This window comes from Podarcis gaigeae (assembly GCF_964106915.1).
Source record: "Podarcis gaigeae genome assembly, chromosome: 10".
NCBI classification, from domain to species: Eukaryota; Metazoa; Chordata; class Lepidosauria; order Squamata; family Lacertidae; genus Podarcis; species Podarcis gaigeae.
Genome location: NC_139686.1, coordinates 40,417,441 through 40,429,090, shown reverse-complemented (window position 1 = coordinate 40,429,090; position 11,650 = coordinate 40,417,441). Strand labels below are relative to the sequence as shown.

Genomic DNA, 11,650 nt, shown 5'->3' with positions numbered 1-11,650 from the left:
TACCTGAAATCTTCTCTTAAGAACAAAGGTCAGCCCGTTCTAAAGCTGCATTCCCAGCCACGTCAACTCAGAAGAAAGTCCTAAACTCCCAGGAAAGTGGAATTAGGAATGCACCCTTCCTTGGAGAGAGGGCTTGCCCTGTGGGATTCCTTCTAAACAGACGGCTAGGATGGAGCCATCGGCTTCCTGAAGGCGGGAACTGACCTGACACTTAACTGAGCCGTCGCGTTTTTGAAAGGAGGCCTCTCTCTCTCTCTCCCCACCCGCTCCTGGTTGCTCCTGCTTGTCTCTCTTCCTTCTGCTCTGATCTCCAAAGTGTTACTAATTGAGCCTCCCGGATCCGCGCCTTTAAAAGGCAGCAGCCAAAAGGAGCTGGGAAAGAGACTGTTGTCCCCTTGGGAGAGAGGAGGGGGAAGCTCTACACAGACGTCCCCCCGTCCAATCCCATCCCCAAGTAGGGGTCGTGGCGATGATGCTCTGAGCAAGTAGGCAGCCCCTGGGTGGGCAGCCTAGCCTGCCCTGCGGGTATAAAGAGCCCCGGCCTGGCCTGCCCGGCTCCCAGATCCCGGGCGCCTGGCGCGCCCTCAGCTCCAAGGATGGACGAGTTGATGGACGGCTGCCAGTTCTCTCCATCCTCAGCCGTCTTCTTCTACGACAGCTCTTCCTGCATCCCTTCCCCCGAGGAGGAACTGGTGGAAGAGGACTTCGCGCAGCGGATGGCAGCCTCCTCCTCGTCCTCCTCGTCCTCCTCGTCGTCTTCTTCCTTCGGAGCGCACCCGGCAGATCTGCCCGGGGGATCCGACGGCGAAGAGCACGTCCGGGCGCCCACGGGCCACCACCAAGCCGGCCACTGCCTGCTGTGGGCTTGCAAAGCCTGCAAGAAGAAGTCGAGCACGGTGGACAGGAGGAAGGCGGCCACCCTGCGGGAGAGGCGGAGGCTGAAGAAAGTCAACCAAGCCTTCGAGGCTCTCAAGAGGTGCACCACGGCCAACCCCAGCCAGCGGCTGCCCAAGGTGGAGATCCTGAGGAACGCCATCCGTTACATCGAGAGCCTCCAGGAGCTGCTGAGGGAGCAAGTGCACCACTACTACCGCTTGCCCGGCGGACAAAGTTGCTCCGAGCCCAACAGCCCCACCTCCAGCTGCTCCGACGGCCTGGTAAGGACTTCGGAGGGTCCCCGCCCGAGGCTGGGGGACCGGGTCAGGAGGGGAAAGGGGACCTCTTCGCGCTCTCCCAGAGGAAGCGGCTGCGCGGGGGCTACGTCGGGGGTCGTGGCGGGTGTGAAGCGCGCGGGGAGCTTAGGAGCGCCCCGAGGGAAAAGGCAGGCGCTTCCTTAAGCCGCCTGGAAACAAAAGGCGCTTCAAGGTTACGCATTGCGCCCGGGCTTCCCGCAGAGCAGGAGGGCATAGCGATCTTGGAAGACGCTGCCTCCGACGATCATTTTATGTCTGGGTTTGTCCTGATATGGTTTCCGCTCCGGCTTGCCTAAGCGCGATCACAATAAGTACCGATCGCGCACATCTATCTATATCTATATCTATATCTCTATCTATCTATCTATCTATCTATCTATCTATCTATCTATCTATCTATCATCTATCTATCTATTTATCTATCTATCATCTATCTATCTATCTATCTATCTATCTATCTATCTATCTATCTATCTATCATCTATCTATCATCTATCTATCATCTATCTATCTATCTAATCTGTCTATATATATATAGACAGATTAGAAAAACAAACACAAACCACCCTATGGGAAGGTAAAGGCTAACAGGGGAAACGGCAAGAGTGGAGAATCTTTTGAACCTCAGTGAGCAAGGTACACGCGCACACTAAGCTGATGCGAGAATGGAGCATCTCGCTAGTTGCGCGTGCGCGCACCCCCAAAGCAAGGCATTGTGATAGACTGCTAGTCGTGTTTAGAGAATTTGCTATGTGCTTTGGAAATGCTTTCCTCCTCCACAACAGTCCTGCGAGGTAGGTCCTTATCATTCTCATCTGACAGATGGAAAGCAAAGTATTGAGTTCAATACTCCCAAGTAAGTTGGTGAGGTATTGCGGTGTAAGTTCTCCTTGCTGAGCACGCGCTTGAACCCAGTCCTCCAATTTCGATAGATCTCTTTGCTGGTGGAGATGGTCAATACGGGAGCCGTTCGCGTGTCTGCAGATGGTGAGAAATGTGAGAGTAAGATATATTTTAATGCTGAACACTGAAACGAATTGACTTACGTCAGAACAAAATGGATTTTGGGTGATTTCATAAACTGTTGCGTCATTGGCCAAATTGTTTGCTTCTGAGGAAGAGCCTTGAGTTGTTCAGAAGCTAGCAACTTTTATCAAGTCGATCTAAGGTAGGGGCATATCCTTCAAAGTAATGTGACATAATGCAAAAGACTTAAATAACTGGAAGGCTGCAGTTTTAGGCCAAATAATTTGGGAATATAAGCCGAATTTTTGCTAGGAGGCACGTCGGTTTTACTAACTATGCATCGCATGGGACCACACGGTTGCGTGAGAAAGTCGCGCGTTTTGCCGCCGCGGCAGGGTCAGCAAAGGAGTAAAGGCAAAACTTGCGCTCACTTTGCGCTGCGATCTTACGCACGATTCTTTGTAACGCGCGTGGCCAGGAAATTCCAAGCGAGACAATGAGCTTCTGTCTGTGACCCGGTGCGTGTTTTCTTGGAAGCAAGCGAACGTTGAACTCAGCGTGTTCCCTATTACGGAAGTAATGTAAACATGTTTGTTATGTTAGTCCTAGATCACTCTTAATGAAAGCAATTAGCCAGATGCCCAGATCTTGAAAAGCCGTTTGAAATCGACAGGCAAGTGAAAAGTCCTTCAATTCTAACTAACCCAGTTTTCTGGGCGTGCTGAAGGAGCCGTCGCTTGCGGTCCTATTAAGCACGTTTCTTTAGAAGGAAGATCCTGGGAAATCGGTGTGTAAATTTCCTTGGATTTAGCCCTATTGAACTAACTTACTTCTGATCAAGTATTGTACTGTCAGAGTTTTCCACTGTAAGTTTATTTGATCAAAAGATTTAACGATGGACAAGATAATGGTGGAAACAACAGCTCCCTCTGAGATGACGCTTGTTTTCTCCCAGTTTTTCTTCCCTGCTGATGGAGAGAACGGCCTCCCTCCCACATTGTGTTATGGGACTGTTGTTGTTGTTGAAACCACATTCTTTTCACCAGGCATTTGGCTCCGAATGTGCCAAGTTTGATGCGCTTGGGAAAGGGTCCTGTCCTGGCTGGCCGCGGCTTTCCCTTGCTGCAATCCATTCTCCATGGTCAGTGCAGCTCACACAGATTGGAGATGCCCCGGGTTGCTTGGCCTTCGTTCCCCTTCTTCCTCGGAGCACAGCGTTGAGGAAATATAGGAAGTCAAAGGGAACTCCTAAAACTGCGCCTGGGCTGGCTGGCTGCCTTCTCAATGGTTTCTTCCCTCCTCCAGAAAGCAGAAAAGTACGCTCTGTTCAGGCAAGGGCCAGGCTCCCATCCTATTTAACCAAATTCATAAGAAATGCTACCGTTACTACTACCAGCTGTGGCAATTCAGGGTGCTCCTGCCAGATTGTGGGGAAGTGCTTAAATCGCAAATGGGCCACTCAGATCCTATTTTTCTGTGTACATTATTTGTCTGGCACCATCTGTCTGGAACATCAGCTTACACACATTCCTGTCCTCTCCCCCTCTCCCAGTCATGGATTTTCGTTGCTATTCCATTGCTTCCCATCCACACCAGAGGGTGGAAGTTGATGGAGTGTATTGAGAGATAGTATATTCCCTCCTCTCAACCATCCCTCCTCTCCAGTGCCATTTTCTCTTCTGGCCATGTGCACAGGTATTTCTGTACCTCTGTGTATGTGTGTGCCAGTGGTGTAGCGTGGGTTGTCAGCACCTGGGGCAAGGCAAGTAATTTGCGCCCCCTAACCTGTGGATTTGTGCCCCCTAACCCTAACCCCCAGATGTTGCGCCCGGTGCGGCCGGCCCCCCTGCACCCCCCATGCTACGCCACTGGTGTGTGCACATCTTCTTGAAAAATAAACAAACCAGGGAATGTGCAAAAGCATCAATTATTTTGTTTCACAATCAGAAGATGGAACCTTGCACTAAACAAAATATTTTTTTTAATTTTTAAATCCAGGTCTTGTGCAAGAGCTGATATTTACTGGATTAAGGCTTGCACAGGAGATATAGAGGTGTTGCACAAAACCTCTGCAATGATGTGTTTTTAAAAGTGCACAACACATTATCATAGAATAGAATAATAGGATTATAGAGTTGGTAGGGACCCCAAGGGTCATCGAGTCCAACCCCCTGCAATGCACATATTAGTCTGCAAGGTGTTACCACCCAGCAGAGTCCCTGAGAAACCAGCTCCTTCTAACTGGGCTGTTGAAATCTGGCCACATTTTCAGTAGGCTACAATTGGTGGAAATATGTATGCTTGCATTGTTTGGGCACCCAGAACAAAATGGCCACTTGTGCTTGGGTAAGCAGCAAATAGAAGTAGCAGAGGGAGTGATAGAGGCCACCCACAAAAAGGTCACCATCACACATGTGACAATCCCCCCCGCAAATGACGCTAATGAGCTTCCACTCTAGCAGCAAGTGTAGATGTCTAACAGTTTGTTTTTTTCAAAAAAACTTTTTGGATGTTCAGCTGTCAGATTAAATCTGGATTAAATATAAAACAACCCCCCCCAAAAAATGGGCTTGCAGCCTGATGATGTTATGGGGGTGTGGACGCTGCAAAAAACAAAACTTGTGTGTGGACGCACAGCAAAAAACTCCTGTCTGGAAGCAATCTCAGTAGCTGATCTGCCCATGCGATTACAGTGGTACCTCAGGTTACATACACTTCAGGTTACATAAGCTTCAGGTTACAGACTCCGCTAACCCAGAAATAGTACCTCGGGTTAAGAACTTTGCTTCAGGACAAGAACAGAAATCGTGCTCCGGTGGCCCGGCAGCAGCAGGAGGCCCCATAGGCTAAAGTGTTACTTCAGGTTAAGAACAGTTTCAGGTTAAGAACGGACCTCCGGAACGGATTAAGTACTTAACCCGAGCTACCACTGTACTACTATTTGTAGTAATATTGTAACAAAGAGTCTTATCACACATTTGTTTGTGGTTTTGCTATTCTGCATGTTTTATTGAGAGGCCTCCTCCTTCGGTTCATTAGTAAATTTTTGTAGGCTGGAGTCTGTCAGATCCATGAAGTGTAATCGGAATAGGCAAGGATATATATATTTGCATACGTAGTTCGCTGGGAGGTGGGGGAGCAGGGATGGAGAGAAGTGGGGTTGGATAGAAATGAAGTGCATTTCAGAAATGAAATTGTGATTACAGAGTAGTTGCGGAGAACAAAAACTCATGCAGCCAATTCTTTGTTGCACCACATATATTTTAAGCTGCTACTGCATCGCTCTTCTGCAGCAGCAGCAATACTATATAATTCTATAATAACACTATAGTATCACATACCTGTAGTTGGGAAGGTCTTCCAACCAACTTCCTCTTGAAAGGTAGGCAAGATCAAGACTTCAAAGTGAAGCACAGCTCACCAGGGCTCCTTCTTTTAATGCCAGGTCTCAACCTTGAACATGTGGCGGGGTATAGAGAGTCTCTGAGTACATAAACATTCCACTGAGTAACCACACACCAGGGGTTGTTGGGAGCAGGGCTTTCAAGGCAGGTGGCTCCATAAACCGCACAGGCCCAAATCTCTTGTTTTGGAAGCTAAGCATGAGGAGCTTCCATGGGCAGCTTCTTACAAACACTACTGTCCAGGACCCAGAATCTTTTGGACTACGGAAGAAGGAAGCTGCTTCGGCGAAAAAGGACAGCAGCAAAACAAATAGGCAGAACCAATTTCAAACAAGGCACCTGGTTTGAGATAACACAAAACCAAGCACCCACACATCCGCAGTCACAGGGTCATTGCTAGTCACCCTAACCTGGGAGAAAATCTGTCCGTCAGACTAAAGTCCATCCATAAAGTTTCTTTGTGAAAGAAAACCTTTACTGAGAAGGTTCACTTATGGGAATGGTTGTAGCTTAGCAGGAGAGAAGAAGAAGAGTTTGGATTTGATATCCCGCTTTATCACTACCCGAAGGAGTCTCAAAGCGGCTAACATTCTCCTTTCCCTTCCTCCCCCACAACAAACACTCTGTGAGGTGAGTGGGGCTGAGAGACTTCAAAGAAGTGTGACTAGCCCAAGGTCACCCAGCAGCTGCATGTGGAGGAGCAGAGACGCGAACCCGGTTCCCCAGATTACAAGACTACTGCTCTTAACCACTACACCACACTGGCTCTCATGCTTTTTGCATGCTTTTGCATGAAAACGGCCTCAGGTTCAGTCCCTGGCAACTCACAATGCTGAGCTAGGTAGACCAAAGCAGCTTCCCCTGTTGAAGATAAGAAGAGCCTGTTAGATCAGGCCAGTGACCCATCTAATCCAACATCTCACAGTGGCCAACCAGATACCCTTGGGAAGCCCCCAGGCATATCCTGAGCACAACAGCATTCTACCAACCTGCCGTTTCCAGCAACTGGTATTCAAAGGCCTCCTGCCTGTCAGTGGAGGTGGAACGTAGCCTCCATATTGCCATAGCTTCCTGTCTTATTCTGGGGTGCTCCTTCTTGGATGCCCAACACCAATGCAGCAGAAGTAGTAGCCATTGCAGGAACTGCTATGAAACTCATTTCTTCTCTCATCTTTCAGGCTGAATGCAACATCCCGATGTGGTCCAGAAGAAACGTCGCTCATGACAACGTCTATTGCTCTGATCTCCAAAATGGTAAGGCTTAGCTTCCTTTTCCCACTCCAAGGAAGTGCTGATAAAATCAAGACCAGAGAGGTGCTCTCTCTGATGGAAGATCAGCAAAAGGCTTTGGAGAGGGCAGCTTTAGTTGCATTTCAATTATATTCTCTGCCAACTGCCTATTCATTAAAAATGCTCAAGCTGGGATAAAAAAAATTAATATACAAAGCAATAAACCATAGTGATCAGGAGATGGCAGAAGGTAGATTGAGATCTGCTGGTAGATTTCTGGGTGCTAGATCAGCAGCGGGGTTTGGTTCTCAGTTGTTTAAATGATAGCAACAGTAAAGGAGGCTTTTGCCTCATGTGAAGATTATGCCGAACAAACGAACTCAAGCTTCCTACAGACTATACTTTTAAAGCCCATCTAAAGCCCATTTCCCCCCTCAAATAATTTTGGCCATTGCAGTTTACACCTCACAGAATTACAGTCCCCAGCATCCCTTAATAAACTACAGTGCCCAGAATTATTTGAGGGGGGAACTCCAGTGTGACTGTGTGTCATGTTTGCAGCCTCAGATGTAGATTTGTAGAGACAAATCATCTCAAAGCAGGAGGTAATTGGTTCTGTCCCTGAACCACCATTTTGCCTCTGACTCCACCCCAACACTAATCTCTATTTTGGATCTAGCTCTGATTAGTGGATCTCAGTGTTTTCTTTACCCAGTGCTTTTTTTTCTAGAAAAAGAGATGTCGGTACTCACCGTGAAGTTGTTACAGTAAGTGCCACACTCTTAAACAACAACAAAAAGAGGTGCCAGTACCGCGTACCATTGAGTGCCCCTGGGGGGGGGGGAAGCACTGGTTTTACCTAAAGAGAGAGAGAGATCCCACAGGCCTTAAGTCTGCCCATCTAATGCAAAGTCTAATGTCTTACTTTCCATTGAATGTCCTTTGTTTCTTCCCCTGCCCCAGTCTATCCGTCTGAAGTGAGCACAGCCCTCTCCAGTCTGGATTGTTTATCCAGCATAGTGGATAGAATCTCTTCCTCGGACCAGGTGGGCCTCTCTCTGCAGGACTCCACTTTGCTGCAGGATTCTCCTGGTGCCAGCCCTGAGTCACAGCCAGGCACTCCGGAGACCCCTCATCCCAAGCTCATCTATCATGTACTATGAGCTGGCTGAGATTTGAAACCAGCTCCGGCCACGTTCGGACATTGCTGAGAACTCCCAACAGCAACGAGAAGGAGGCTCTCCATTGAAATCCGAGGCCCTTGGAATTCCACTGGACCAAAAATATGTATATAGAGGAGACGTCACTTTAAAATGTGTACATTTGTGAATATATTTGCCCCGTCTTCCTTTCTACAAGGGGAATGACATTATATTTAACCAAGACATCTATATTTTAATATTATATAATTCTATGTTGGGTTTTTAAACTGTGCTATGTTAAAACCCTAGTTATTGTCAAGAATGGACATGCAGGCAGAGCTGGCTCACACATAAAAAAGCTTCATGTTTTGAGATGCCCAAAATGACAGATAGAATTTAAGTTATATTTTCATATGTGTATTTTTCCCAACTGAGGAGAAAAACAACACCGTCATGCTGTTTTTATGAGATGAGCTGAAAATTCTTAGAATGCAATTTTCTGAGACAGGTTCTGAGGTTATCTTTTTCTTGTGGGATGAGAGAAAGATGGCCACTTTGTAGAATTTTATTTGAATATGTTCTACCATTTTTGTGTGTGGCAAACATTGTTTCCCCCTCTTCTGTGACCTGGAACAACTTCAGGTCTGTGTGGAGGATGCAGAATGGCGGCCAGGCTTTCAACGAAGTTGCTTTCATTTGCAGCAGGGGGAGAGGATGGAGAGAAACTTTAGAGAAAAGGAATGAAGATATTTCCATGGCTAATGGTCAGCTCCATTCCTAAGAAAATTTTGGATAATTTCTCCTCCCTCGTAGAAATTTTGCTGAAATAGCACTCCTGTTTTTCTGCCCACAAATAAAGTGGAGAATTCTGAGAGGCAATTTTCACACACCTCTGCTTTTTATAGCAATTAAACAACCTTAACCAGGTAGGGTGAGGCAGTTTGCTTCTGAAAGGAGCAAATTGTCATTACCGTATATTTTGGCCACTAGGGGAGCCATTGGACACTGATGTTCCTGCCTCTAGGGTTTTGCACTGCCTCTGTCTTTACTGCCATGGCAGTATCATTTTACACAGAAGCCTTTAGAAATCAAATAGCACCCCCAAAACAGTTTTTGATGCTCTATTTTACTATTTCCAGTCAAGAGGCCCCCTCCATCGGAGAGGAGCACTTAAATGTTTTGGTGGGCTTTCTTCAAACTAAATCGGTGCTTGAAAAACTGGAATGCAAATCCAATTCTGGTTTTATTTTTTTATAGCCATGCTTTCAATGGTAATAAAAAAGCCTTGTGGATTTTTTTGGGGGGGGGCGGGGGGTTAGGGAAGAAATCTCTGTTTCAGTTCATTGTATGTAAAAGAGAGTCTTGCTACAGTTTTGGATTATGGAGCAGCTCTTCAATATGATGTACTTAAAGAAAAAATAGCAGGAAGGCTCAAGCGTAACATTTAAAAGCACCTTTGATCTCCATGGAACTCAATCATGCAGTTTTATGAAAGGAAAGAGTTCTGCAAAGGGCAAAGCACATTAAGGTTTATGGTGGTTAGCAATTCTTCAGAGACCAGCTGAGCTAGCCAGTACTAAAAGCTAGATAGTTTGTAGTGTGCAAAATATCACAATGGAAAACTTCTCAATTTATATGTAATGTAACCCTGTTATTTCCCCCCTGCCTTGGACATTGGGGTGGGCAGGGGAGAATATGGTGATGCTAGCATAGAAGTTCCAATCTGATCCTTTTCAATGCTTCTACTGCCTCTATAAACTGTAAATTTTGTCACCTTTACAACCCAACCCAACACACGTCTAGCCAGTAGTCAGTACAATTGAACTCAATGGGATTTGCTTCTTTAAGGTTTTGCTGGTGGTGTTTTCCATAGTATTCAGCATAGACTACAGTACAACTGTTGTGTATATGCATGTGCTGTTCTTTTGGTGAGTTCCATGTAGGGTATTTTACACCATCAGTGCCACAAGCAAAGTGCAAAAATCCACTGTAATAAAACATAGCAACTATGAAAAGTATCATCAGCTCCAATGAATGGTGGCCCACTACACACTAGAGAAGTTGTATGGAATCCTCCATTTCAGTTTGTGCCACAATGACCTTGCAAACGACCTTCTGCAAGGCATGCAGTGTAACACTGACAAATCACATGCCCGTAATATAATATACGCCTCTTTCTGGCTAGCTGGCATTTTCAAGAGTCACAAGCAAGGTCAATGGCTCTCTTTTGGGCTGGCAAATGTTTTCAAACAGAGAGTCCTGCCGTTCATGACTTACTATCCCGAAACAGCTGTATATCAAGCTTGAATATCAAGCTGAAGAGCGTTTCCTACAGCAGAAGGAATCAGGATGTTGGATTTTTGCAAATGTTGTAAAACTATCCATGACTCCAAAAGCCTTTATTGTGGGAACTTTTCTATCTGGGGGAGTGTACTCAGGAGGACACATCTGAGCTGTATCTACAGGGCTTTAAGTGCCAAATCAAAGCACAATGAGAGAAGTGAGTTTTGTAACTTCCCTTGAGCACACCTTATGTGGACACCCAGAACCCAATAATGTAAATTGTGCTGTAATATGCATTGCAGTGGTCCATAAGGGAAGGTCCATCGTAGCTCAGTGGTACAGTGTTTGCTCCAGGCAGGGTTGGGCAAGATCCTTGCCTGAAACTCTAGAGCGCCAGTCAGTGGGCCAATCAGTATCAGCAATACTGCACTAAAGAAGAAGAAGATGATGAAGGGTTTGGATTTGATACCCCGCTTTATCACTACCCGAAGGAGTCTCAAAGTGGCTAACATTCTCCTTTCCGTTCCTTCCCCACAACAAACACTCTGTGAGGTGAGTGGGGCTGAGAGACTTCAGAGAAGTGTGACTGGCCCAAGGTCACCCAGCAGCTGCATGTGGAGGAGCGGAGATGTGAACCCAGTTCACCAGATTATGAGCCTATCGCTCTAAACCACTACACCACACTGGCTAAATAGACCAATGGACCTCTGCTCCCATCAGCTACACAGCTGACAGGGACTACCCAAGGCTCTGGCCTCTAACATGTCTGTAAGGACTCTGGGGAATTGTTGCACTGCTTTGGCATCTATCCATTTGCTGAAAATAAATTGCTGTGCAGATGGGATCTTAGATTCACCTGTCTGCTTTTTTAGCTGATTTTAAGGTTCATAGGAGAAAGAATTCCATTAGCCTTCTTTAGGACTTGCACAGAAGGCAGAATTTCATCAGCTGTGTCTTGACCCATGAAACGCCTACAGTTCTTACAACCTAACCTTATGCCCATCTGCATAAGAAGAAAGTCCCACTGAGTTAAATGGCTCTTACTCCCAAGGAGGGGTGGTCCATCCCATTTTGCCACCTGAGGCGCAACAGGAATGTGCAGCTCCCTGCCCTGCTGCACCCTATCCATTCCATTTCAGCCACCAGCAGGATGCCCCCACCTCTCACCAAACTTGCAGAGAGTCAAGGCATTGCTTCGCATCTTCTCCACCCCAGAAGATAAGCTGCAGCGCTGTGTGCTGGAATGCCTGCTTCTCACGGGCGAGAGGGAAGTGTTCTGGCGGCGGTGCCGGTGGTGAATGAGGTGTCGTCTTTTCTGCTTCTGCTGCCTGAGCTGGGTGCACTGACCCACTTCACTGGTGAGTTGGCTCTGCTCCCAAGTATAAGTGTGCAGGATTGCAGCCTTAAAAATAAAGGAGCTCATCTCAAGGTC

General features: G+C 46.8%; 1 protein-coding gene across 1 annotated transcript; it reads left to right on the top strand.

Moving 5' to 3' along the window:
* The first annotated feature begins 417 nt into the window (after positions 1 to 417).
* On the top strand, positions 418 to 9,700 carry MYF5 (myogenic factor 5). The gene is made up of 3 exons (XM_083699489.1): positions 418 to 1,157; positions 6,742 to 6,817; positions 7,757 to 9,700. The coding sequence occupies exons 1-3, from the start codon at positions 597 to 599 to the stop codon at positions 7,954 to 7,956; spliced, it is 837 nt and encodes a 278-aa protein (XP_083555615.1). The 5' UTR covers positions 418 to 596; the 3' UTR covers positions 7,957 to 9,700.
* The last annotated feature ends 1,950 nt before the right edge of the window (positions 9,701 to 11,650 follow it).